Source organism: Rattus norvegicus, chromosome 7 (genome assembly GCF_021556685.1).
Source record: "Rattus norvegicus strain SHRSP/BbbUtx chromosome 7, alternate assembly SHRSP_T2T, whole genome shotgun sequence".
In the NCBI taxonomy this organism is placed as follows: domain Eukaryota; kingdom Metazoa; phylum Chordata; class Mammalia; order Rodentia; family Muridae; genus Rattus; species Rattus norvegicus.
The window spans coordinates 138,623,301-138,645,916 of record NC_141540.1 but is presented as its reverse complement, the minus strand read 5'-3'; the positions used below and the strand labels follow the sequence as shown (position 1 = coordinate 138,645,916).

General features: G+C 51.0%; 1 protein-coding gene across 2 annotated transcripts in view; it reads left to right on the top strand.

The window, feature by feature from the left end:
• Nucleotides 1-22,616, top strand: part of Vdr (vitamin D receptor) — a 52,113-nt gene that overhangs the window by 10,174 nt on the left and 19,323 nt on the right. For both annotated transcript variants that reach the window (XR_015623785.1, NM_017058.2), the window contains exons 2-4: nt 9,257-9,331; nt 12,726-12,873; nt 21,252-21,382. Coding sequence is in view for 1 of the 2 variants with exons in the window: in NM_017058.2 (NP_058754.2) it covers nt 12,728-12,873; nt 21,252-21,382 (277 nt within the window). In the remaining variant the exon portion in view is untranslated. The remainder of the gene's footprint in view (nt 1-9,256; nt 9,332-12,725; nt 12,874-21,251; nt 21,383-22,616) is intronic.

Below are 22,616 nucleotides of genomic sequence, written 5' to 3'. Positions count from 1 at the left end.
GAGCAGAGGCCAGAGATCCTGTTTGTAGTGAGTGATGAAGAGAGGGTTTAGGTGACGCCCCAAGTTCCTCCATTCCCTACTCCCTGCCCTTCAATCCTTCAATCTCCCATATGCTACCTCTCCAGTCAGTGATCCGCCACAAGCATTAGAGGGAAAATCATTAAGAGAAAGTTGTTTTGTTTTGTTTTTTTTTAAGCTAACAAGGCTAGGGGTGTGGCTCAGTTAGTAGAGTGCTTGCCCAACATGCACAAAGCCCCAGGTTTGAATCCCCAGCGTGGCATAAACGGGTTTGGTGGTACACACCGGTAACCCCAACACTTGGGGAAGAAAAGCAGGGGACCAGAAGTTCAAGGTCCTCTTTGAATCAGTAGGAACTTAGAAGCCGGGCCACAGTCTCAAACAAACAACAAACAAAAAGCAAGCAAACAAAACCACAAGGTGCCAAACAGTTGAAGGAAGGGGTGCTGCTGGGCAAAAGGAAACAAAACCACACGAACAATAGAGCTTTGTTACAAACCTGCTGCTCAGCGTAAACTACAAAGGGCCTCTGTGCCTGTGCCTCGGGCTGGGAATTGAACCTGGGACTCTGAGTCTGTGGTCCAGCACTGAGCTCCGTGGTCCAGCACTGAGCTACACTCCCAAATCCTGCTCTGCACTAGCTTCTCCCCAGCTAGACTTGGTGGTCCCGGGAGCCAGCAGATTGCTGACTATGCTCGTCAGATCCTTAAACAGGCGCCTGCCTTCTTCCTGAAGTTTATCCCTCCTCTTCAATACCTGGGAGAATCCTAGTAAAGCAACGGCTAACGCTTCTGCAGACAGAGCGTGACTATTTTTATTACACGTTCGGAAATGTTTTATCTCAGCTGATTCAACTGTCTGGTGAGGTTTGTATGGTTTACTCGAGGCTCAGTGTAGGAGCTATGCGTGGAGACCTACCATCCCTGGCTCCTACAAGGCCAGAGCATCATTTTTCACCCAGGACACAGGTGGTGGCAGGTGGCAGCCGGTGGCAGCCGGTGCTGATAGATGGTTGTGAGCCCAGTGCTGTTCATTACTGAGTTGCTATGTCTCTTTAAAGCCTGACTCCAGAGGAAGTGGCAGTGGGCAAATGAAAACGACCTAAGAGGATGGTGGCCCGTGGCCAGCTTCTACCCCCACTGCCTGTTACCCTGAGCTATTATTCCAAAAGCCGGGCAGAAAATAGCTCACTCGAGGGAATTATTTTTGTCTCTGTTAAACTTCAATCCAGAACCCGGCTACAGAGCTGTTTTTCAGGTCAGGAGGAGTTCTCGGACAGAAGGGGAAGCAGTGGATGGAGGGGTCACCCACCTCTCCTCCCAGGGGCAGGAAGGGCCATGGCCACTGGCCTAGCTTAGATAGCTGCACACCGGATGCTTAGCTGGCAGAGGCTCTAGGTACACGGTGAAACGGTGAATCCGGCCTGGGTAGGGAAGATGGTGGTGAGAGAGCTCGGTTGATCATCACCTCCTCTCTGCAAAGCCTAGCTCCAGGGTAGAGCAGGCACGGGGAAGGCCCTAAGCACAGCCTGCTTTCTGTTCTAACCCTTTCTGGAACCAGACTCTGTTCTTCTGGCAAGTTGGAAGACAGGGGGCGTTCCCGCCTCGTAGAAGGTGGGGCTACGGCTCAGGCGGGAAGCTGACCATGGAGCCACTTTCCGCTTAGGTCCTGGCTTGTGGGCAGCAGGTTGCTGACTACCAGAAGAGAGAAAAGCCATTCCTCTCAAGACCCAGGGATTAACTCCTCCTCTATCCCGAGGCCACATGTATTAAAAGTTGTCCCTGTAAGTTAAATCTACTCCTTCTCCCTCTGCAGGGAGTACCAAAGAAAATCAAAGAGGAGGATATCCAATGGGTAGGAGCTGGGCAAGGATCTTTCCTTCCACCCTGTGGCCCTGGGGGAACCTCCCCCAGCAGTATTTGGCTTGATACATTATATTCAAACATTGTTCTCCCTTGGAGCTTTGAGGGTAAGGTGAAGCTTGGGTATGGGCCACCCGTGAGTTTGGACATCTGGTCTCAGTACGGGTTGGCGTGTGCTCATAGACAGCTCGCCACCGCTGCCCACGATGTAAGTTGTTTGTGAGTGCTGTATATTTTCGCACCCAGCCCCTTCCTTGATGTGATTCCTGGCAACAAGGAGGTGACTTGGCCAAGAAGGCAGGGTAGACTGAGAGGCCGAGCAAAGGCAGATTTGGAGATCTGGAAAGTGGGAGGTGTCTGCTCTTCCTATGGCTGGCAACCGTATCTTGCTTCTCTGGACAACTTGATGAATGGAAGAAGGGTTGACTGGGGATGCGGAACTGCCTTTTCTCCAGCTTCTGTTGACTCTGTTAACCCATTTTTTTTTTTTTGGCCCAGAGCTGGGCTGCAAAGTTCTAGCACTTTCCTTTGCCTCACCCTTGTAGCTCAGTGACTAATGGCTCTATGAGAATTTCCCTGGGGCTCTGGGTCTATAGCACATCCAGTGGAAATGAGGCCAGGGGCTCCCCTGTGCTTACCTGCACTATAACATGTCATCCTCAGTCAAGGGGTCCTCTTTGTCATCCCCTGTGGCCGTAAGCTTCAAGAGGGCGAGAGCTACACCTCGCTCTTCATATACTTCCAGCCTCTAGGGCAAGCTTTGTCTTGTAGTCGGTGCTGAGGCTAGGCACAAGTCACCATCAAAGATCAAGGCTCTAGGTTCAGTCCTCAGTACAAACATCAGGTATGGCAAGCCAGTGTCCACCACTGTGAGGTCAGGAAGAAACGCCATTGCCCCTTGCCCTCAAATGGGTCCCCAAAGGGATCTACACACAAGAATGAAAAGTCTGGAGGGGGTTTCTACCCAAAACCTGGGGAGCAGCTGGTGTCCTCTAAGGCTGAGGTTCACCCACTTGACCTAGGCCTTGAGACGATAACTGGACACTTGGGGACATCTCTCCTCACTAAGGACCCAGAAGATAGAAAGGACACCATATGGTAAGTAGGTCCCTTATGGGAGCTAGACCTTGCCAATCCTGCTTATCTCAGAGAAGCCCGGAGCCTGTCACTGCTTCCAATGCAGGCCTCAGAACCTGTACCACCTAGAATGAAAGGAAAACCAGTGAAGGTCCCACTACAGCCAGCGCCAGGTCCTCTTACAGGACCTAGGAGCTGAGGCAGCCAGGGTTTCAGGGCACCACATCTCTGACTGTCACATCCCAGCTCCAGTGCACTGGTATCTGCCTTTCCCTGTACACAATGGTGGGCAGGAGTAGGATAAAGGTCAGCTGTGTCCTCAGAACAGACAGGAGGACAGCTGGGGGACTGCCATGAATTCAGTCCCTCTGTGGGTGGGACAGAGATGTGAAAGGGGACAGAGGCCAGATTACAGGCCAGGGGTTAGTAATTAGTAGCAGCTGGGGAATGGCAAGCGTTCTCTTCCTTCTAGAGAGAGCCTAGATATGCAGGCCAGTTTCTCTACCTATGTAGAAAGAGAGAAGTGATCCATTTTCCTCCCCTCCGAGAAGCCAGTGTTTTGTAAGCCATGGCAAGTGGACGGACTGGCTAGTTGTTTATGCAGCCTGCAAACACATGACTTCCTGAGTAACATCTGGGATGGAGATCCTAGGGCGGAGGGTAGGATTCCTGTCCTCCCCGGTCTAGAACCTGCAGCCCCTCCCCCCATTCTTCTGACTGATCAACCAAACGCACTCTGGGATGATGGTCTCTCAGGAATCTCTGGTCATCACAGCAGCCCCAACGTTCCAGCACTGTTGTGTCCCTATTTGTGGATGAGCAACCAGGGAAGGACACTGAGGGACAGGGCTTAGGTAGTGAACAGCATCTGTAGCTGGCTTTAGAGGTCAGACCACCAGTGGCTTAGAGAACTCACAAGGACCTGGAGTATTGCCCTGTCGCTGATGCAGAGAGAATCCGAGTGACTGAAACAGCATTGATCTCAGAGAAAAGAAACCTGGCCAGGGCCAACCAGAGGAAGGAGCCGAGGGCCTCCAAGCATTCCAGCATTCTTCCTGAGCTCCAGGGAAGCAGCCTCCAGAACCCCTCAAGCATCCCAGCCTGGAGAGAGAGAGGCACAGAGCACCCAAAGCTGGCCTTGGGGTTGCCTTGTTCAGTGTTGTTTTTGCTTTTCTTTGTTTTGTTGAGACAGGGTTTCTCCGTGCAGCCATGGCTGTCCTGGAATTGGCTCTGTAGACCAGGCTATCCTCAAACTTAGATAGCCACCTGTCTCTGCCTCCCAACCACTGGGATTAAAGGAGTGGCCAGCCGCCGCCACCCCACCAGGGGATATTTCAAAAGAAGAAACATTGTATCTACTGTCTGTAAGAATTTTCAAGTAACAAAGGCCCATTTAGCTCTCAGCTGTATCAGCATTAGCAGGGTTGGATACTCACAGGAGTCTGGATTTCCCCACGTGCTTGAGGTTGTCTCACTTTAAACTTCTTGGTCTCTAGTCACTGGAGGAAAAAAAAATCCTCTTGTCCCACCAACTCTTCCCTATACCTGATCTCCCTGAGCAACGCTCCCATCCTGGTATCCTAGGAAGATCCGCTCACATAGTGTAAGATCAGGCCCCGTGTACCCCCTTTCCGTGTCAGTGGCTTCTAGCTGTATTGACTCCAGCCCACCAGCTATGAAGGCTGAAACCAAGAGCTGTGCGTGCAGAGGCAGTAGCGAGCGCGTAGACCTCATCCACCTCTCTATTTCTCGTTATTTGTTGTGTGAGTGGGGTTGATATTAATTGGTAACAGCATTGTTATCAGGGCTTTTACAGGGGCCTTCCCACAACTGCCTTCAAAGAATGAACCCATCCTAAGGCTCACTTTTCTTAGGCCTTGTGGGGTCTTGGCTAGGAAACACTCTGTTCTGTAGATATCTCTTTCCTTGTGAAGGCCTCAGTTTTTCTCCGCTGTCAAACCCAAGAAATTGGCTTTGTGTCGTAGGATAGGGCTGACTCCCTCTGTGCTCCACCAGCCCCCTGGGGGCTGCCTATGCTTTCCAGCAACCACGGGGCCTCCTGCCTGTTACCTGGAGAGCAGTAATCAGCCCAGAAATCTTGTTGACAAAGCTGAGAGCAGAGTTTCCACTGGAAAAAAAGCAGCCTGCAGGAATAATTGTTGCTGATAAGAAGTGGAAACCCACCCAGCAAGCCATGTGTCTCCTGTCTCATCACCTAGGGCCTCCCAGCTCTGAATTTTACCCAGCTCTAAGACACCCAGTCATGATAGGGACCATCAGCCAAGAGATTCTTGGAAAAATGGGGATTTGTAGCCCTGTTTCTCTGGCATGACTCTCTAACCGTTGACTCTGTGGGGTACCAGGTCATGACTTTGAAAGGTTCTCAGAGATGTATATCAGAGATAGATATTCTCAAAATGGCTGATTAAGAACCGTCTCAAAGAGTAGACTTCCTGTCAACTGCCAGGACCATCAGCCACTGGATTTATTATGCTTCAGTTAGAGGTTAAATGTGTTTGGTAAGCATAATAAATGTGCTGAGGTGCTGCCGTTCTGAGGACAGAGGCAGCAGACTGTCTTGATTGGAGCACAGGCGGCCACACGCAGGCTTCAGCCGGCCCCTTCCCTCCCACGGAGGCAGACACAGCCTCGCCTTGTACAAATCAAGAGCTTACCCAGGATCGATGAAATTGAAATGCACCCAGAGTTTCCTACCTCTTCACCCCACGGCTGCCCCATTCACACCATTACATTGTAGGTCTTATTATTTTATGACAATGTTCTGTCTGGTGACAGAGAAGTCCACTCTTCTGATTGCACAATGATCCCATGTGGTGGCCCCTCTAAGCCATCCCCCCCAAGGATCCCAAGGGAATGGCTTCCTAGGCTCCTCTGAAAGAAGCCGACTTGACAGAGCGATTGAAAGCCAGGTGGTTTCTGTGCATCATGGACTTTCTAAAAGCCATCCAAAGAGAGTGGGTTGACATGAGAGATGGTTCTTCTTTTTCCATTAAAACCGACGGGAAAGTTCCAGAAAGGCACTAAGGTGGTTGGGTTAGGTGGTAAGGTGGTAGCAGCTTACCTTTCAAGGCTGAGATTTTCTGGGACAACTGGTAACCACAGGGGCTTCTCGTTGGGAACTGTAGCCTGCATGGGGTATTTCTAGCCTTTCTCACTCTGGTTAATCTATGCGCGTAGGGGTGGGGGCAGTGAGCTAGAGGTAATTCAGAAGTGGTCTGCTTGGAGAGTACCTTCTCCCCTTCCCCATTTCATTCTGCACCCTGACTCCCACCCCAGCTTCTGGGAGGACATGCTGAGATGGGTCTAGACAAAGAGAGTAGGGTCTGAAGGGGGGTGGGGCAGAAGGAAGGAAGTGTGTCACGGTGGCTGGCCTTGACACCACTGTGCCTAGGTGACAAGTTAGAAGGGTCATACAGAGCTCATCCTGGACACAGAAAGATGGTAAAATTTAAAGAAAGAAAGCAAGCAAGAGACGGGCATGCACACATGCTTACTCCAGAGGAGCCCGCTATGCTGTTTTCTCTGTCGGTGTGAATGTCAGGAAGAGGGATTCTCTCCCCCTGTGGGAGAAAAGACTTGGTTTCCCATTTTCTTCTAAAAGAGCGGGGGCTTTGAGTGAGTGTCAACCTTTAAAAAGCCGTTTTGATCGCTGTGGTCCCAAGCTGGCTGAAGACCCCTCTCCTGGGCACTCGTTGTCCCCTTGGGGTATATCGGAGTCATACTGTTCATGGGACATCATGCTCTTCCTGTTCGTTAGCATCTAAAGACAGACATGCTACCAAGCATGCTGGGGTCTCTCTGGGGGCCAGGGGTCAGTTTCAGTGATGGCCTTCTTATGATGGGACTTTCTTGGAGCTGGAGAAGACTTCAGTGGCCACTCACAGCTCAGTTACCCTCAGGACCCCATGGAGAGGTTCTAGTGAACTTATTCTGAGAGCTCAGGGTCTTTGCTGCCGGAACATGACAACTGTAGTTTTAACCGCGCAAGTGGGGGCGTAGGGGAGGCAACGGTTGTGACATCGGTGTTGGGCAGGAACTGTGTGATCTCATTTCTTGCTATGACAAGGTCAGGGCTAGGTCAGGGTCAGGAGCAGGTTGCTCTGGTGACAGCCCCAGCAAAAGCAGTAGGATGTTCTCAGAATGCGATCGCTGGTGAGTAGATTTATGGACAGGGGCATGAAGTGTTTTTTCCACTGGTCCGCATTTTAAGCCTGTGTCTCTGACCCACTTTCATATCAACTTGACCTTGGACCCAGAAACTGACTCTAGCATAATTTCTCCTGAAAGGCCCATCTAGTGTTTGATTGGACGGCAGATGACTGTGTGGTGAGCAGGATTTCCCAGATGAGGGAGCCGCCTCAGTTCTTCTCTCAGGCCCTGGGGGTTTGTTGTCTGACTTAGTAGTCATGAAGGCTGTCTGGGCGATTTCCCACCGGGAGTGTGGCAGGGTGGACGGATACTCAGCTAAGCTCCAAATGCAATCAGCTTCCCTCAGTTTTCCCATCCCTGAGTCAGGGACAGTGACGGTGCTGCCTAATGAGGGTGTGGTAGGGCTTTAAGTAGTGAAGCCTGTGAAGGTCTTGGAGCAGAGCCCAGTGCAGAGCCATAGGTGTCTGCTCTGAAGACTGTCACCGGGAATGGGAGGAGTTTGCAGGAGGCAACCCTGGCACTGGAGTTAGCTTGCCCTTGTTTGCCCCTTGCTGGTACCGCCCACCACCGGGTAAGTCACCGAAGATGCTCTGAGCTTGTGTTTTGGTATCTATAAAACGAGGGTTCTCCCCGTGCCCCCCGCCAGCTCAGAGACCACTGTGAGGATTAAACGAAGTCAAGTGTGTGTGTCACTTAGCAGCCCTAGAAGTGTTAGGTAGACTCCGGACTTTTTTTTTTTAAAGTTCAAGGGTGATGGTCTACCTGGATGAACTCTGACCTCGGGAAGCCTCGGGGATTGAAGACGGGAATGCAATGATGCCTCCCCTTTCACCCATTGTTCTCATCCCAAACTTCCTAAGAAGCAGGGAGGAAGCCTAGCAGATCCAAATACTGTTGGGTAGTGTGGGTCAGCAGTCCCTTGAGCCATGGGAACAGAGGGCAAGTGTCTCTGGGCAAGTGGCCTGTTTTCCCCTGCAGGCACACCTCTCATCACTCTCAGCCTACAGTGGGCCAGCCTGGATCGGATCATATTGTCTAAGCTACACATCCACCACCTCTTCCTCTGTCGTTCCTAAGGAGCGGGTGGTACCCAAGAGGTGGCAAAGGCTTAGGGGCCGGGCTGTTTCCTTCCCTACCTAGTCAGGCCGCTGTGAAACAGAGATCTCTGGAGAGTGGCAACAGCAGGCAGCCTGGACCCTCTCCGATTGGAGTGTGGTTTAAAATACCTTTTCAGGGTTCAGGTTCCAGGACCCTCGAGTCTATGTTCTTCTATGCTCGCCTCCTAGTGTTATCAGGGAGGAAGTGTAGTGTGAGCATATGTGTGTGAACCTGTCTGTCTCACAGTGGACAGACAGAGGAAGAGTGAAAAATTTCCCAACCCTACCTTGGAAACCAGTTGTGCCTGTAGGACTCAGAGTCTGGACCTGAGTCTGGGAAAGAGCTCAAAGTGGCAGGAAACATACTGTTTCAAGGCTGTGCGGTACGGTGTTTTTAAGTTCCCCATTTACCCTGGCAGCACCTTCCATTCCCACTCCCACTCTCCACAAACGGACCACAGATGCCTGCCCGGGGCAGTTGCCCTGGCCACGGTCACAACCATCATAGTTCCTGGCCCTGGAAGTCTGCAGTTCTGCCTGGCTCGCCATCTAGCACTCAGCCGCATTCTAGGCTGCCTTGTGTTCTACTTCCCAGGGTATCCCCCAAATCTGGAATAGGACAGCAGGGGATCGAGTCTTCCTCAGACAGGGGCACCCTGCAGGAGGAAGCATAAGGGAGAAAGAGGAGATGGGACACACATCCAGGAAAGGCCAAACACACTGGAGGATCCCGCTGACCCAGAGCCGCAGCTCTCACCGGGTTCTAATTGCCACCTTCACTTCTTGCAACTCTTGTGTGCGCTTGCCCTCTGCCTTGAGGGACAGCCATTCTGATTACTATCCAGTCCCCTCCTCCTCATCCCTGGCAGCAATGGCTCCAATGTCCCCCGAAGTCACTTTCTTCCTGTTTTTATCTCAGGACCTAATCCCCTGCCCCCCGCCCCAGTCTCCTGTGGCATGTTGGGCTCCTTAGAGGACTGGCTTGGAGATGGAAGATAGCTTAGGTAAAACATCTCCCCTTGTTCGTTTCAGAGTTCTTTTGGTCGGACAGATCTGTGAGACTTCCCAGGAGAGCACCCTTGGGCTCTACTCACCCTGCTCCTTCAGGTAGGTGTGTCCCCAACAACTAAAAGCTTCCTAGCTGTCTCTGTGCGTTTGAGTGGCAAGGAGAGGTCGCTGCAGGGTATCAGGCAGAAGAAGGGCATGAACACTGCCCAGTCTTGGCACACGTGGGACCCATAACAGCAAAATCTTTGGCTGGTACTCTGGTATGGGGGATAGGGTGAGAACTAGAGCTCCGGGTCAGTGGGGTCCTCCAGTGATTTGATCTTCCTGGATGTGTGTCCCATCTTTTCCCTTCTGCACACCCCTGCTCCCTACCTGTGCCTCCTGGAACGTCTAGCTTCTGAAACTCTTGGGTCCTGAGCCTCCTCTCTCTATCTGGATTCTGGCTTCCTAGTTGCAGTAGTAAATCCAGACAGAGCTGGCTGTTCTCCCGGCTCTCCTGCAACAATCCTACTCGCTCTGGGTCTCTTGCTGCCAGATCTAGCCTTTCTGTCTAGCCAAGTGCCATGGCTCCCAGCCCCATGCCAGGAGGAACACCCCAGATGTGACAGCAATGTTTCTCCTGTGATAGAACTACACTGTGCCATGCTGTGGATCTGTGACTCCAGCTGGCTTGCATGGCGACCTCTTCAATGAGGTCATGCGATGTTGGACTCGCCTTGTTGGACTGAACTAACTGGTATTCTTCCCCATCTCCCATTTCATTCTCTTTTCCCACCAACCCAACAAGGTGCCGGGAGCCCAGGTGAGCCCAGGTGAGCCCAGCTCTGTGAGAACACTATGGTGTATCTCCGGTGACCTGGGATGAAACCACAAGCATCCCAAACAGCTTCTCCCGATACCCCATAATGATATCAGGCCCTGAGATCCTTGCCCACATCTTAGATGCCTGCTATGCTCTAGAATCTTGTAGGAGTTGCCCTGGACTTGGAGTCATCCCATCGGCATGCAGCCACAAAGTTCACGCTTGAGAGACACACAATTAAGCTAATGAAAACCATCAGACACACAGACACACACGCATGCACACACACATTAGGTTTTAAGTAAGTTTACAATTTTGTCTTTGACCACCTATGGTGCATGGGCACCAGGTTGCACACATCTGTGAGGAGATGGACAGGAGTCACTTTTCCTTTTATTTTTAATTGTTTTGAGGTTAGTAAGTATTTCAGGGGTGGTTGGGATGGCTCAGTGGGTAAAGACACCAGCTCCTAAGCCTGACAGTCTGAGTTCATTCTCTGGGACCCATTTGGTGGCAAGAGAGAATCAACCTGCCCCCCACCTGTCTTCTGACTTCGACAAGTATACCATAGCATGTGTGCAACGTACATCACACACACACACACACACACACACACACACACACACACACACACACACACAGGCACGCAAAACAGATAAGTAAATGTAATTTTAAAACTTACAAAGAGAGCTTTCAGATATGCATAGAAGTGCACATAAAGCATTACATTTTAATGGAGATGGATAGATAAACGTGTCACTCAAAGAAAGAACATCACTCCTACATGATGCTGCATGTTCCTGTCCGCCAACGGCTTCATCTCCTCGGTGATTTTCCTTGTTTTTGTTTTTTGTTTGTTTGTTTTTTGTTTTGTCTTTTAATCAAAGTATGTATATACGGCATATTTACGTATGTGTGTATATAGGGCATATTTACGTATTGTGTATATATGGTATATTTATGTATGTGCGTATGCACCTGCAGGTATCATAATCCATAAGTCTGAAACTAGCTGCAAAGGAAATATCAGTAATCTCACTCTTGATGTGTAACAGTTCTCAGGAATAGAGAGACCCGGAGCAACCATCTATGTGACTTTCTTTTGAGAATGACAGTGCCATATCCTTGCCTACCTGCTCCCACTCTTCCTTTGTCCCAAAGCTCTTCATGATGTTAAAAACCAAAGTGTTTGTACCATACATTTGCCAGTAGCAGTAGCTGTCCAGGATGAGACTTCTCTGGGCTTCCCTCGAGGAGACGTCACATCCATACTGCCTTATGGCCAGTGTTCGAAGGCTGGTGTTGGGGTACAGTAAAATCAGACTAATGAGCGTTGAGATTCCACAAGCTGCAGAAACCCACTCTCTCACCTACTGTGCCTGAGCCTGAGGCAGAAGTAGGCTCATCCCTATCTGAGAAGCAGGTGCTCATCCCTCATCCCTGAGAAACAGGTGTTCATCCCTCATCCCTATCTGAGAAGCAGGTGCTCATCCCTCATCCCTATCTGAGAAGCAGGTGCTCATCCCTCATCCCTATTTGAGAAGCATTTACTTATCCCTCATCCCTATCTGAGAAGCAAGTGCTCATCCCTCATCCCTATTTGAGAAACATTTACTTATCCCTCATCCCTATCTGAGAAGCAGGTGCTCATCTGTCATCTCTATCTGAGAAGCAGGTGCTCATCCCTCATCCCTGAGAAGCAAGTGCTCATCCCTCATCCCTATCCGAGAAGCAGGTGCTCATCCCTCATCCCTATCTGAGAAACAGGTGCTCATCCCTCATCTCTATCTGAAAAGTAGGTGCTCATCCCTCATCCCTATCTCTCTGCTATTTTCTTCCTGACCCACTTGTCTCAGGTCAGAGAGGCCACTCAGACATGTAATGGCTCTGAGAGGGCTCACAAGAACTGAGGGATTGAGTCCAAGAGCATTTTAGGGAGACCTGAGGTATCATAGAGACAGCTCTGAGCCTCACGAAAGTCAAGAATCAAAGTCAGTCAGCAAAGCCGGGGCCAAATTTACTAATGGAAAAGAAAGGTCAGCCATTTCTCGAGAAGGGCGTACGAGCAATCCCTGTCTCTCCCTTTTCCTCAGGTGTGAGGTCCATGAGCTGATAATGCCCGCTTATAGAAACCGTCTCCGAAAACAGAATTAGCTAATTGGTCATGACTCACATGGCTCAGAAGGACATCCAAACTCACACAAAGTGCACCGGAAACAAAAATAGAAAGACACCGCTGAGGACACAGGGCCCCAGGCTGCCTGGCTGCAAGAGCAGGCTCTCTCAGGACAAGAGCTTGGGTTTACACACCACTGTTCTTCCCCTGTTCCTTTTGGAGGCCACACTGAGTAAGGCACTGGCTCTGATCTGCCTGGCCAGGGGATGTGCCCACATTTCTTCAGATCACCCCCAAAAGCAGACCATCTCTCCTGATGAGGACAGCTGCTCTCCCAAAGCAGCCAGCAGGCATAGGGTTTGAATGAGGCGTGGTCCCGAGCCTCGTTCTTTCTGTCTTGGTGAGGGCGGCCATGCAGCAAAGGGTTCCGAAGAGCTCACACTTTGTCTCCAGGGAAGCACTCTACCAAAGAACTGTCACCCACTTTCCACCATGAAGGGAAGGGTAGCCGGTGGCTATACCAAAGGAGCCAGCCACATCTGACCTTGACTGTGACCTCCCTGCTGTTCTTACAGGGATGGAGGCAACAGCGGCCAGCACCTCCCTGCCCGACCCTGGTGACTTTGACCGGAACGTGCCCCGGATCTGTGGAGTGTGTGGAGACCGAGCCACAGGCTTCCACTTCAATGCTATGACCTGTGAAGGCTGCAAAGGTTTCTTCAGGTGAGTCCCCTCTGCAGAGGGAAGGGAAAGAGGGAAGCATACCTTTTCCTCAAGAGGGCCCTATGCTTTCTGAGGAACATAGCGGCTCTCCCAGTTACAGCAAGCAACAGGGCCTTTTCTCTTTGGGTCCTCTCTGTCCCGCTGGTGTCTGGTGTCCTTGTGAGTGAACCTCCTCCATGCTGAGGGCTGCGGCTTCCTCATTTTAAAGCCGGTCATGTCTTTGGGGAAGCCCCAGAATTTGGCTTTTCCGCTTGCCTCTCTATCCCTCTAAACTCTTCCATGAAACGAGAGAGACTTCAACCTGACCTCTTCATTCTTAGCCTGCTTTACCCCAGTGAACCAGCGAAAGCTTTCCAGTTAGTGTCAGGGGAGTCCACCACTCCTGTCAGGTCAGTCCAGGATGGTGTCTCCTCTTTCTTTTCTATTATTTATTCTTCCCTCATATATTACATGCAGACCGCAGTTTCCCCTCCCTCCTCTCCTCTCAACCCCTACTCCCACAACCCCCTTTTCCCTGGTCCACTCCTCCTCTGGATCCCTTCAGAAAATGGCAGGCCTCCCACAGCTCTCAACCAAGCAGGGCACATCAAGGTCTAGTTCTTTCTTCTTATGTGAGCCCAGGGATTGCAGGCACTGTCTGTGGAGAGTACCGGGAAGGTCCAAAGATGGCCTCAGGCAAAGCCAGAGATGGAGGGCTAGAGAAGATGGGAGGATGATGGAAGGATTTGGGAAGCAGGAAGCTTGAAAACTTAGCATTCAGCTTATATTGGAGAGAGAATGTTCCAGAAGTCACTCCCTGGGAAATAACTTGTGACTGCAGGTGGGTAGACAGAAGAACAGGGCATTGTCAGGAAAGGCAAGAACAGATCAGGTTCAGAAGCAGGCGGTAAGCTCAGCCTGGCAGTCTGAGGTGGGAGGAAGAGGTAGGTAAGCTCCCCTGGCTTAGGGAACGAGAGAATCTGCTTCAGGTCCCTGGGGTGGGCCACTCCTCCATCCATCACAGGGGTCTGACTCACCAACCCTTTACTCGGGAGCCAGTGTTCCGTGGCCTGGAGCCATTTTGATCTCTGGGCACTAGGGTTTCTATTGGTGCTAATTACCTATTTGGCCTGGCATGGGCTACCCTCTTGGATTCCCAGAAAGCTGCTCCCTAGTTAGGGAAACCAGACCAACTGTGCCACTGGCTGTTGTCTCGTAGTCACATCTGTCAGACCTCATGGCAGTATGAAGCCCACACTGCTGGAGGGTAGGTCTTCCAGAGTTCAAGTCCTATGTGCCAGGTGCCACCTGGACTCCATGCTGGCAGGGCAGGTGTGGCAGCCACCTATGGGGAGAGAAGGGAGAGTCTGGGTACACACTGAAACCAACACTGTCATAGAACTGGTCAGGGGCACGTTGAGTATTGTCCACGCTATCAATGTAATGCCCTCCTCCTTGCTGAATGCCGCTGTTTTTCAGCTAACCGACTCTACACACGTGCCCGTATCTGAGATTTACTGAGATGATATGCAGAAAAGAACTCTGGAAGGCACAGAATGCAGGGTGACTTATGACTTTTCAGCCACACAAGCCAATGCTAATCTCTCTTGGTGGAATTCTGCCCTGAGAAAAGTTTCTGTAGCCATCTCCCAATACCCTTCCTGGTATGTTTTCTTTCAAACACTCACCCACCAAACTTGACTGGACATAAACCTAGGAGCTGCCACATTTGAGACTCACCAGAGGTCATGTTACCAATCTCTAAGGGACTCCAACATCTCCTGGGGCTGTTTCACTCATTGATGGCGCCCTTACTCCCAAGTCACCTCATTCTTCCTCTCTGTCTTTTCCCCTGAGACCCAGCTATAGAAGATGGAACCCTAAGGGGCGATTTGGTGGATCAGGATAGCGAAAGCCCATTACTCACTAGAAGAGACCTAACTCCAATACGTTTGATTGATGACCCCAGAGAGATCGCTGTGGCTTTCCTTGAATTATGTTTGGCCTATAAATAAACGTAAACAAATTCATATAGACACAGGTGATGCTTGTTGTGTGTGAGTCCCATATTTGAAAACGTTCCGGGGCTGGGGATTTAGCTCAGTGGTAGAGCGCTTACCTAGGAAGCGCAAGGCCCTGGGTTCGGTCCCCAGCTCCGAAAAAAAAGAACCAAAAAAAAAAAAAAAGAAAAAGAAAAAGAAAACGTTCCCAGCTGCCAAAATTTACCAGGATCGATCCTCGACACACCTGGGCTGTCCTTTATGGACGCTACAGAGCTGAGTCACCTGGCACACTCCCTCTCGGGAAAGGCTGGGCAGGGACACCATGCCACTTTCTGTTCTAGCTCTCACTCTACACAAACATCTTTGTGTTTTTGTCCTCCCCGCTCCCAGCCCCCACCCCCGCCCCTGTAGACCTGGAGAGCATGCTAGACAAGTGCTCTACCACTGGGCTACCTCTCCCGCCACAGTGTCCTTTTAGCTGTCTACCGACTTACTGCTGGGTTGTCTGTTTTGGAATTTTTTTTTTTATAATTATTGGTGGTTTTGTTACCTAAAATGGCTCCTAAGTTTAGTAGTGAAGTGTTGTGTACTGTTAAAATTCGAGAAGCCATGGTGCGACTTGTGGAGAAACCACATGCGTTGGGGCAAGTTTCATCCCCTCTGTGCATGCGACGCACTTTGTTGGAAGCTCACTGCTAGCAAACCAACCTTGTATGTGTCTCAACACAATGACTTTAGTTAGAAAACATATATGAATCCAGATGACAAAAAAATGTTGTAACTCGAGGCTCACAGGTGACAGTGCAGCATTCAGGACTCCAGGGTTTTCAGTGGCTTCAGAGACAGATCACCGCTCCTGTGGTAACAAGAATTGGCCGTATTCTTCCTCCCCTCACCCAGTTCACATAGTTGCCCGAATACTCCATAGACTTATATCCGCCTATTCGTCAAAAGGCAGCTGGTGCCTTCTCTGTTAGACACAGCCTCCTTGGGACCACAGAGGTCCTTGAGACCAAGATACAGTTCTTCAAGAGCTCCCTCTATCCCCTCACGGCAGCTATGGGGAGGATTTTGCCCTGGGCTGCTCCCAAGCACAGAGGCAGGCTGTCTCCTTCACCCGTTAGTGTTTGGTTTGGGTTCTAACTACTGAGATACTGGTTATAGTGAGCCCAGGACACCCAAGGCTCAGTCAAGTCCAAGAGTGATTATGAAGTTTGAAGTCTGGGTCATGGTTCAGTTGCTCTGTGGTCAGGAGTTAAGAGTCCAGTGCCGGTCAGTCCCTCCTGTGGACTGTTCCACATTCTATGCACTTCCTGTTCTTCTGGAGAACATGAACACCACAGATGATATTTCTGGTGTAAATACAAGGCCTGCAAAGTAAACTTGTGGATGCCCAAAGCGTCAAGAAGCAGAGTCCAAGAAGGTCCCAAAAGGTGACAATATATAGAGCTACCTCACGAGATAATAATTATAGTGGATAATCTATAATAGGTTGGTGTAGAAAGATTTCTGGTCATGAATGGCTCTGTCTGAGGGTCTGTTGTTAAAACAAAGGCATAAAACACAAAGAAGATTGTCCCAAGGACTCTCTGATAAAGAAAGAGATCAAGGTTGATGAGGAAATTTGGGTGGTTGGGGTGGTCCTGGAAGCTAAATTGATAGTTCATTGTTTCCTTTTTGCCTTCCCCCATCCTATTAATATCTGTTGACAGAAACCTTGTAGGCTGGGGGTGTAGCTCAGTGGCAGCGTTTGAGTATCTTGTTCGAGGCCCTAGATTGAACCCTGATCCTGCAATCAAATAAACAAACAAAAGCAATGTGAAGCTGGGCACTGTGAGTTCCAAAATAGGGGGGAAAATGTGTTTTCTTTCATTTGCCAGCCCCATTGTCCTCCGTGGCCTTGCTGATTATGGGTCTTCCAGAGCACAGTGGGTGAGAGAGTCCAGGAACACAGGGAGTGTTCTGCTTTCAGGAACATCGCCCGTTCTGTCTGGCTCTTCTAAGAATTCTCTGTGAAGGAAGCAGGGAAATGGGGAACTGTTCAGCTGATTCAAGCACAAAGTACGTAACGGAAGTCGAGTGGGTAGAAAAGATAGCCTTCTGTGGGCACACATCGGTGACTCACTAGGAAGTCGTTGCTACCAAAGAGAACTCTGCCCAGTTCAGCTCTCCCATGCTACAAGGTGTGGATGGTTGTTGACAGACGGCCCCAAGAGTCATGTGCTTAAAGGAAGGAGACCAAAACATGGAGGGCAAGGTCAGTAGGACTGTCAAGAGAGACAGCCACACAGACACAGAGGAGCTTCCATTTCCTTTGGACGTTGTTCTTGGCATCATTAGGAATTGAGACCATGGGAATCGGGGTGCTAATCTGAGCTATGCATGAATTCACTCTCATACCCCGGGTATAGGCAGAATAAAGCAGGAGGCTCACATGGCCGCATGCTACCCCTCCACTTCCAACCCACTCAGCCAGGGACTGCCGGTCACCCAGTCTTCTTCGCCCCAGAGGAGTCCTTCACATGACCTCTACTTCTGCTCTTGTGTTGGGAAGGCATGAATTGGATTGTTGCTCTATTTTGGGCCGAGAGGTGATAGATTCATGACGGAGAGCCTAGAGTGTAAGGACGGAAGCGTTGGAACCCCACAGATCTTAACTACGTTAAGTTGTCAACCTTATTAACTGCGGGGCATCAAGCAAGCGTGCTTACCTCCACTGTGCCTCCTGGCATTGCTTGTAGAATAAAGATAATGATTATTCCGCCAAAGAACGAAGGGTACTGGGGAGAAACGCCAAGTGTTGATGAGGAAGACTCTTGGGGATAATAACTGCTAGGGATCTCTTGTGATACCTCACTTTCTGAGCCCCTTTTCTCTTTGTCTTTACCGTGCTGACTTAGATGCGTGTGAAATGGGTTAGCAGGGATCTCTGTCGGGAGTGGAAGGGCGGGAGAGGCTCAGGTAGAAATAATTAAACATCAGATAAAACCTGACGGCTAAGCCAATGAGCTCTGAGGGAACGTCCCTTCAGTCAGTCTCTGCAGCTGGATTGTGGTCACTGCCAGGGCTGTGGCTCTGGACATCAGGTAAAACAGCCCGCAAGGAAACAATGCTCTGGGCCTCTGCTGTCTGTTGAGTCTTGGGCTGGGCACCGGAAGAGTGAGCTGGGGGCATGACGTCGGCTTCCAGGGTCTCAGGGTGTCAAGGGCAAGGGTGAAATTGACAGTCTTCAATCTCCTTGACACTCCTGATCTACCCACAGGGCGATCTCTAGCTTGGGCATTTAAGGGTTCATGCCTTCTGCAATGTAGTGCTACGGTCTTGACCAGTGTTAACCTTCCTGAAAGTTTAGATGAGCATCTGCCAAGACTCCGTCAGTATCGCTGCAAATGGCCGCGCCACGGGGCATGCTTGCTTTGCTCTGCCCAGCTTTGCTGGGCTGTATCTGACAAAGAGAACTGGTCTACATGTGAGGTGTGCAGTGTATTGTTCTCTCTCTCCCTTTCTCTCCCTCTCCTTCTCCCTCCCTCTCCCCTCCCCTCTCCTTCTCTCTGTCTCTCTTTGTCTCTCTCAGTCTCTGTCTCTGCCCCCTCCCCCTCTCCCCCCCACTCCCTTCTCTGTCTCTGTCTCTGTCTCTCTTTGTCTCTCTCAGTCTCCATCTCTGCCCCCCTCCCCCTCTCCCTCCCCACTCCCTTCTCTGTCTCTGTCTCTCTCTGTCTCTCTTTGTCTCTCTCAGTCTCTGTCTCTGCCCCCCTCCCCCTCTTCCTCCCCACTCCCTTCTCTGTCTCTGTCTCTGTCTCTCTCTGTCTCTCTGTCTCTCTCTCTCTGACACACACACACACACACACACACACACACACACACACACACACACCATACTGTGAGGTGAGGTAAACACAACAGTCAACTTAGGTGGTGCGCTCCTGACCTCACACAGTCTCCCCTACCTAGGACTCCGCACAGCTCCTGTATCCTGCCCAGACACTGGGGTCTCTAAAACTCAGCCACAGTCAGAACTGAGCGGGCCCTTGACACCATGTTGCTGGCAGAAGCCACCCACTTCTCAGCCTGAGGCCCTAGCCCCTGGCACTTTATCTTTTTGTGAACTTCTTGTCTCTCTTACGTTTTGATGAATTGATCTCTGGCACGAGAACTGGCCAGTGTCCTCCCTGACCCCTGGCTTTCTAGAAACTGACTCTATATTTAGCCTGGTTGCACCACCCCCGGTCCCCTTCCTGAACTAGGGTATAATTGCCTGCCAGCCAGAGAATGACAGGGTTCGGACCCAGGAGCAGCAGAGGCACTGGGGCTCCCGTGGAATGAGAAGGCTCTTGTTTCTCAAAACCAAACTCGCTCATAGGCAATTAGCTTTGCGGGGAGGCGGGGTAGGGTGTGGATCTTTAGGACAAAGCACAGAGCCAGGGCTGGGTGGCCTGAATGCCCTGACTCCTTGTGGGCCAAGACTAGATGCCAGCCACATGTCTAAGTGCCCATAGAAGGTGGGAGGACAGAGAATGAATTGGTCTCCAAGCCAGCAGGGCCTATGACCCAGAAAAACGTCTTTATTAAAGAAGACACACCTAAAAGGCCAGCTCTGGGGGGCTCGCGGGTCGGAGAATGATGCAGCCAGTGAACTCTCTGTGGCTTCTAGAGCATGAAGTCAAAATGTCATCTTCCCACACACCATTCCTTCCCCCTGACTCAATATTTAGAACTCGGGAAGAGTCTTAACCATACCTTAAAATAATAATTATAATTGAAAAGCTTTCTAAAGCTTGTGTTTTGAGAATTATGACAACACCCATGGGACAAATGTGCAACTCTGTCACATTCCTTGACTTGCCTGCTATGACGGGCTGTAACCTGAACCTTTCTCTCTGAAGCCGCTCTTGTCACAGCGTTCTACCACAGCCACAGTCCCTCACCGAGGATCGTAGGCAAGACCCCTGGAGCCAGAGGAGGAAGGGCTCTGGATATTCTGCCTGGTGTCTAAGAAGCCCTCTGCACCACCAGGGACTGCTCAAGGCTTTGCTGTGCCGCTTTGAAAGGCACATAGAGGAGTGCGTCTTGGCACCCGTGGTCTGGGAGGGTTCACAGCCAGGACTTTTAGCTAGACACGATGGTGGGCGGAGAAGAGAGCAGCCACATTAAGACCTCAGACAAAATGCCTAGTTGTGAGCAAAAAGGAAATGAGAATTTGCTCTGAATTAGAAACATCTGGTCTTTCCAGGAGGTTTGGAGACTCGTGGGCATTTGTGGGAACAGGTGAGACCTCAAGAACCATGTCGGGAAGGAGAGGAAGGGAGGTCACATGGCTCATGTCCTAGAATAGAGCAATGTGGCAACTCTGACCTCATCCCTGGGTAACCCTGATGGTTCCCAAGTCGCTTTTGTATTCTGCTGTGAAAAGGACTGTCCTTGTAGCAGAGGCATATATGCAAAAGTTGAAAGCTTCTTGTCCCCGCAGAGGTGGACACTAGCATGCCACCCAATGTCCCCACTAGCTTTTACAAGGAGAGACAGGGGGTCTAAACTTAAAGTCTCACCATCCCTAATAGCCTGGCATCATCCACGTTCACCACAACCCTAGCTCTGTGGTTGCCCCCTTGTGTAAGACAGCTCATCAGTGGAGGGTACTAGAGCCAAAGTCCAAGGCCGATAGAAGGTGCTTCCTTCATTGTGAGCTGTGCTCAAGGACCAGTTGCCTGGGGCTGTTTATTGAGCGCTTTGAGTGTCTAAGCGTTGAAGGCAGGCCAAGAAGATAGAGGCTGAGCTCAGATCCCTAAGACTCTCCGATCTGAAGCCTTAATTTCTTACTGAAGATTTTCTTTTATTTTTTTAAGATTTATTTATTATTATATAAGTGCACTGTAGCTGTCTTCAGACACACCAGGAGAGGGCATCAAATCTCATTACAGATAGTTGTGAGCCACCACGTGGTTGCTGGGATTTGAACTCAGGACCTCTGGAAGAGCAGTCAGTGCTCCTGACCACTGAGCCATCTCTCCAGCCCACTGGAGAGTTTCTTAACCTCGGCAATCCCATCTGTTAAGTGAGGTGTTCATACCAATAGTCTTTTGAGTGTATCCAAGGGTCTGTGACTGTTGTTGGTAGTCACGGGGCCTCCCTCTGCTGTCTTTTCCCCACCCATTGGCCAGTCTGGTGGCTGTCGTCGTCTCAACCCCCATATTCCAATGACTGCGAACTGCTAGAGTTTGATTGGCAGACCCAGTGCAGGGTGGGCTTGGGGGTCACTGAGGGTGGCCCAAGGGAATAGAAAATGGGCATCTGAGGGCTTGTAGTCAGGTCTCCATAGTTACAGCCGCTGGAGGCTGTTCTTGGGAGTTAGAAGCAAGAAGGCCAGCAACTCGGTGCAAAACTGTGCTGTCCCATCAGGCGGAGCATGAAGCGCAAGGCCCTGTTCACCTGTCCCTTCAATGGAGATTGCCGCATCACCAAGGACAACCGGCGACACTGCCAGGCCTGCCGGCTCAAACGCTGTGTGGACATCGGCATGATGAAGGAGTGTGAGTATCCGGGGGTCAGGTGGGAGTGGGGTGCACAGCTATGGTCACAAGATGGCTGTGGTTACCTCATTCAGGTTTCTCCACAGAGCCCCAAGGACCCTGGAGCAGGGCAGGGCATGGGCGAGGCAAAGCTGGTGACAGTGCGGTTTGGAATATACCAAGGAGTTGTGGGAAAAGAGAGAGCCCATATAATGCAGCAGATGCTGGGAGGGGCTCATCTGGGCCCTTGGACTGGAGCACTTCCATTCTGCTTTCTTTGCACGGTGCTGTTGGCATCTGAACTCAGACCCCACACCCTGGCTCCAGGACATAGCATAGCCCATGTCCTGCCAGTCCGTGGGCCTGCCGTCACTCTCCGAAGTCCTCTGGGGTCTGAGAACATAAGGAAGGAGCATGAGGCCGAAGACCAAGAAGATACACCAGGAGCAGACCAAAGTCAGAGAATAGAGAGAGGATCTTTCATGGGAGCAATAAAACACGCTTGTCACTGGGAAGCGGAGGCAGAATCACCTTGGCCCTCCTCCGTCACTAAGGCTCCTCCGACCTGATCCCAGCTCCCAGCCAACACCGGCAGCCCTGGAGTTTCCAGACCTTGGTTGCTGCTCATACCACAGCAGCATGCAGGTCTGGACATGTCATTGCTGCTACCTAGTCACTGCCCCACCCCACCCCTTGTGTTTATACTGGAGAGTGAGGCTCGGAGGCCCAAGGCTAGCTAGGTGCTCTCAAACATTCTTAGTGGGATCTGGTCTGCACCTCGTGCTCAGGTGAATGCACAGAAGTGGCCGACTCTGTAGTGCAGGCTACCCCTTCAGAGAAGGTTCCTTCGTGTCCTGAGGTCCCCACCACCCAAGAATGGCCCTGGGTTCCATTGTTGGACTCAGTGGAATAGCTGTTGCTTACTCTTGAAGATCCTCTGAGGCCCAGAAAAGACAAACACCGGGACTGAGATCCGATAGCAAGCCAGTGGTTACCGGGGACTACAGTCCAACTCAGGACCTTTTCCAAAACCCACAAGAGCTCCACAGGCAGTACCCCAGCCCGCAAGTGCCGAACCAAGATACACGATATCTCACGATGCTGCCAGACAGACAGAAGTAGATGGCCTCCTCCAAAGCAGCTCTGGGTCTCATCTAGGTCCTCCATGAAGTCTCACATGTCCTGTCTTGCCCTCGGTCTGGTGCTCCCAGCAGGGAGCCGTAGTTGGAGAGGAGGAGAGGCCAGGGATCCAACT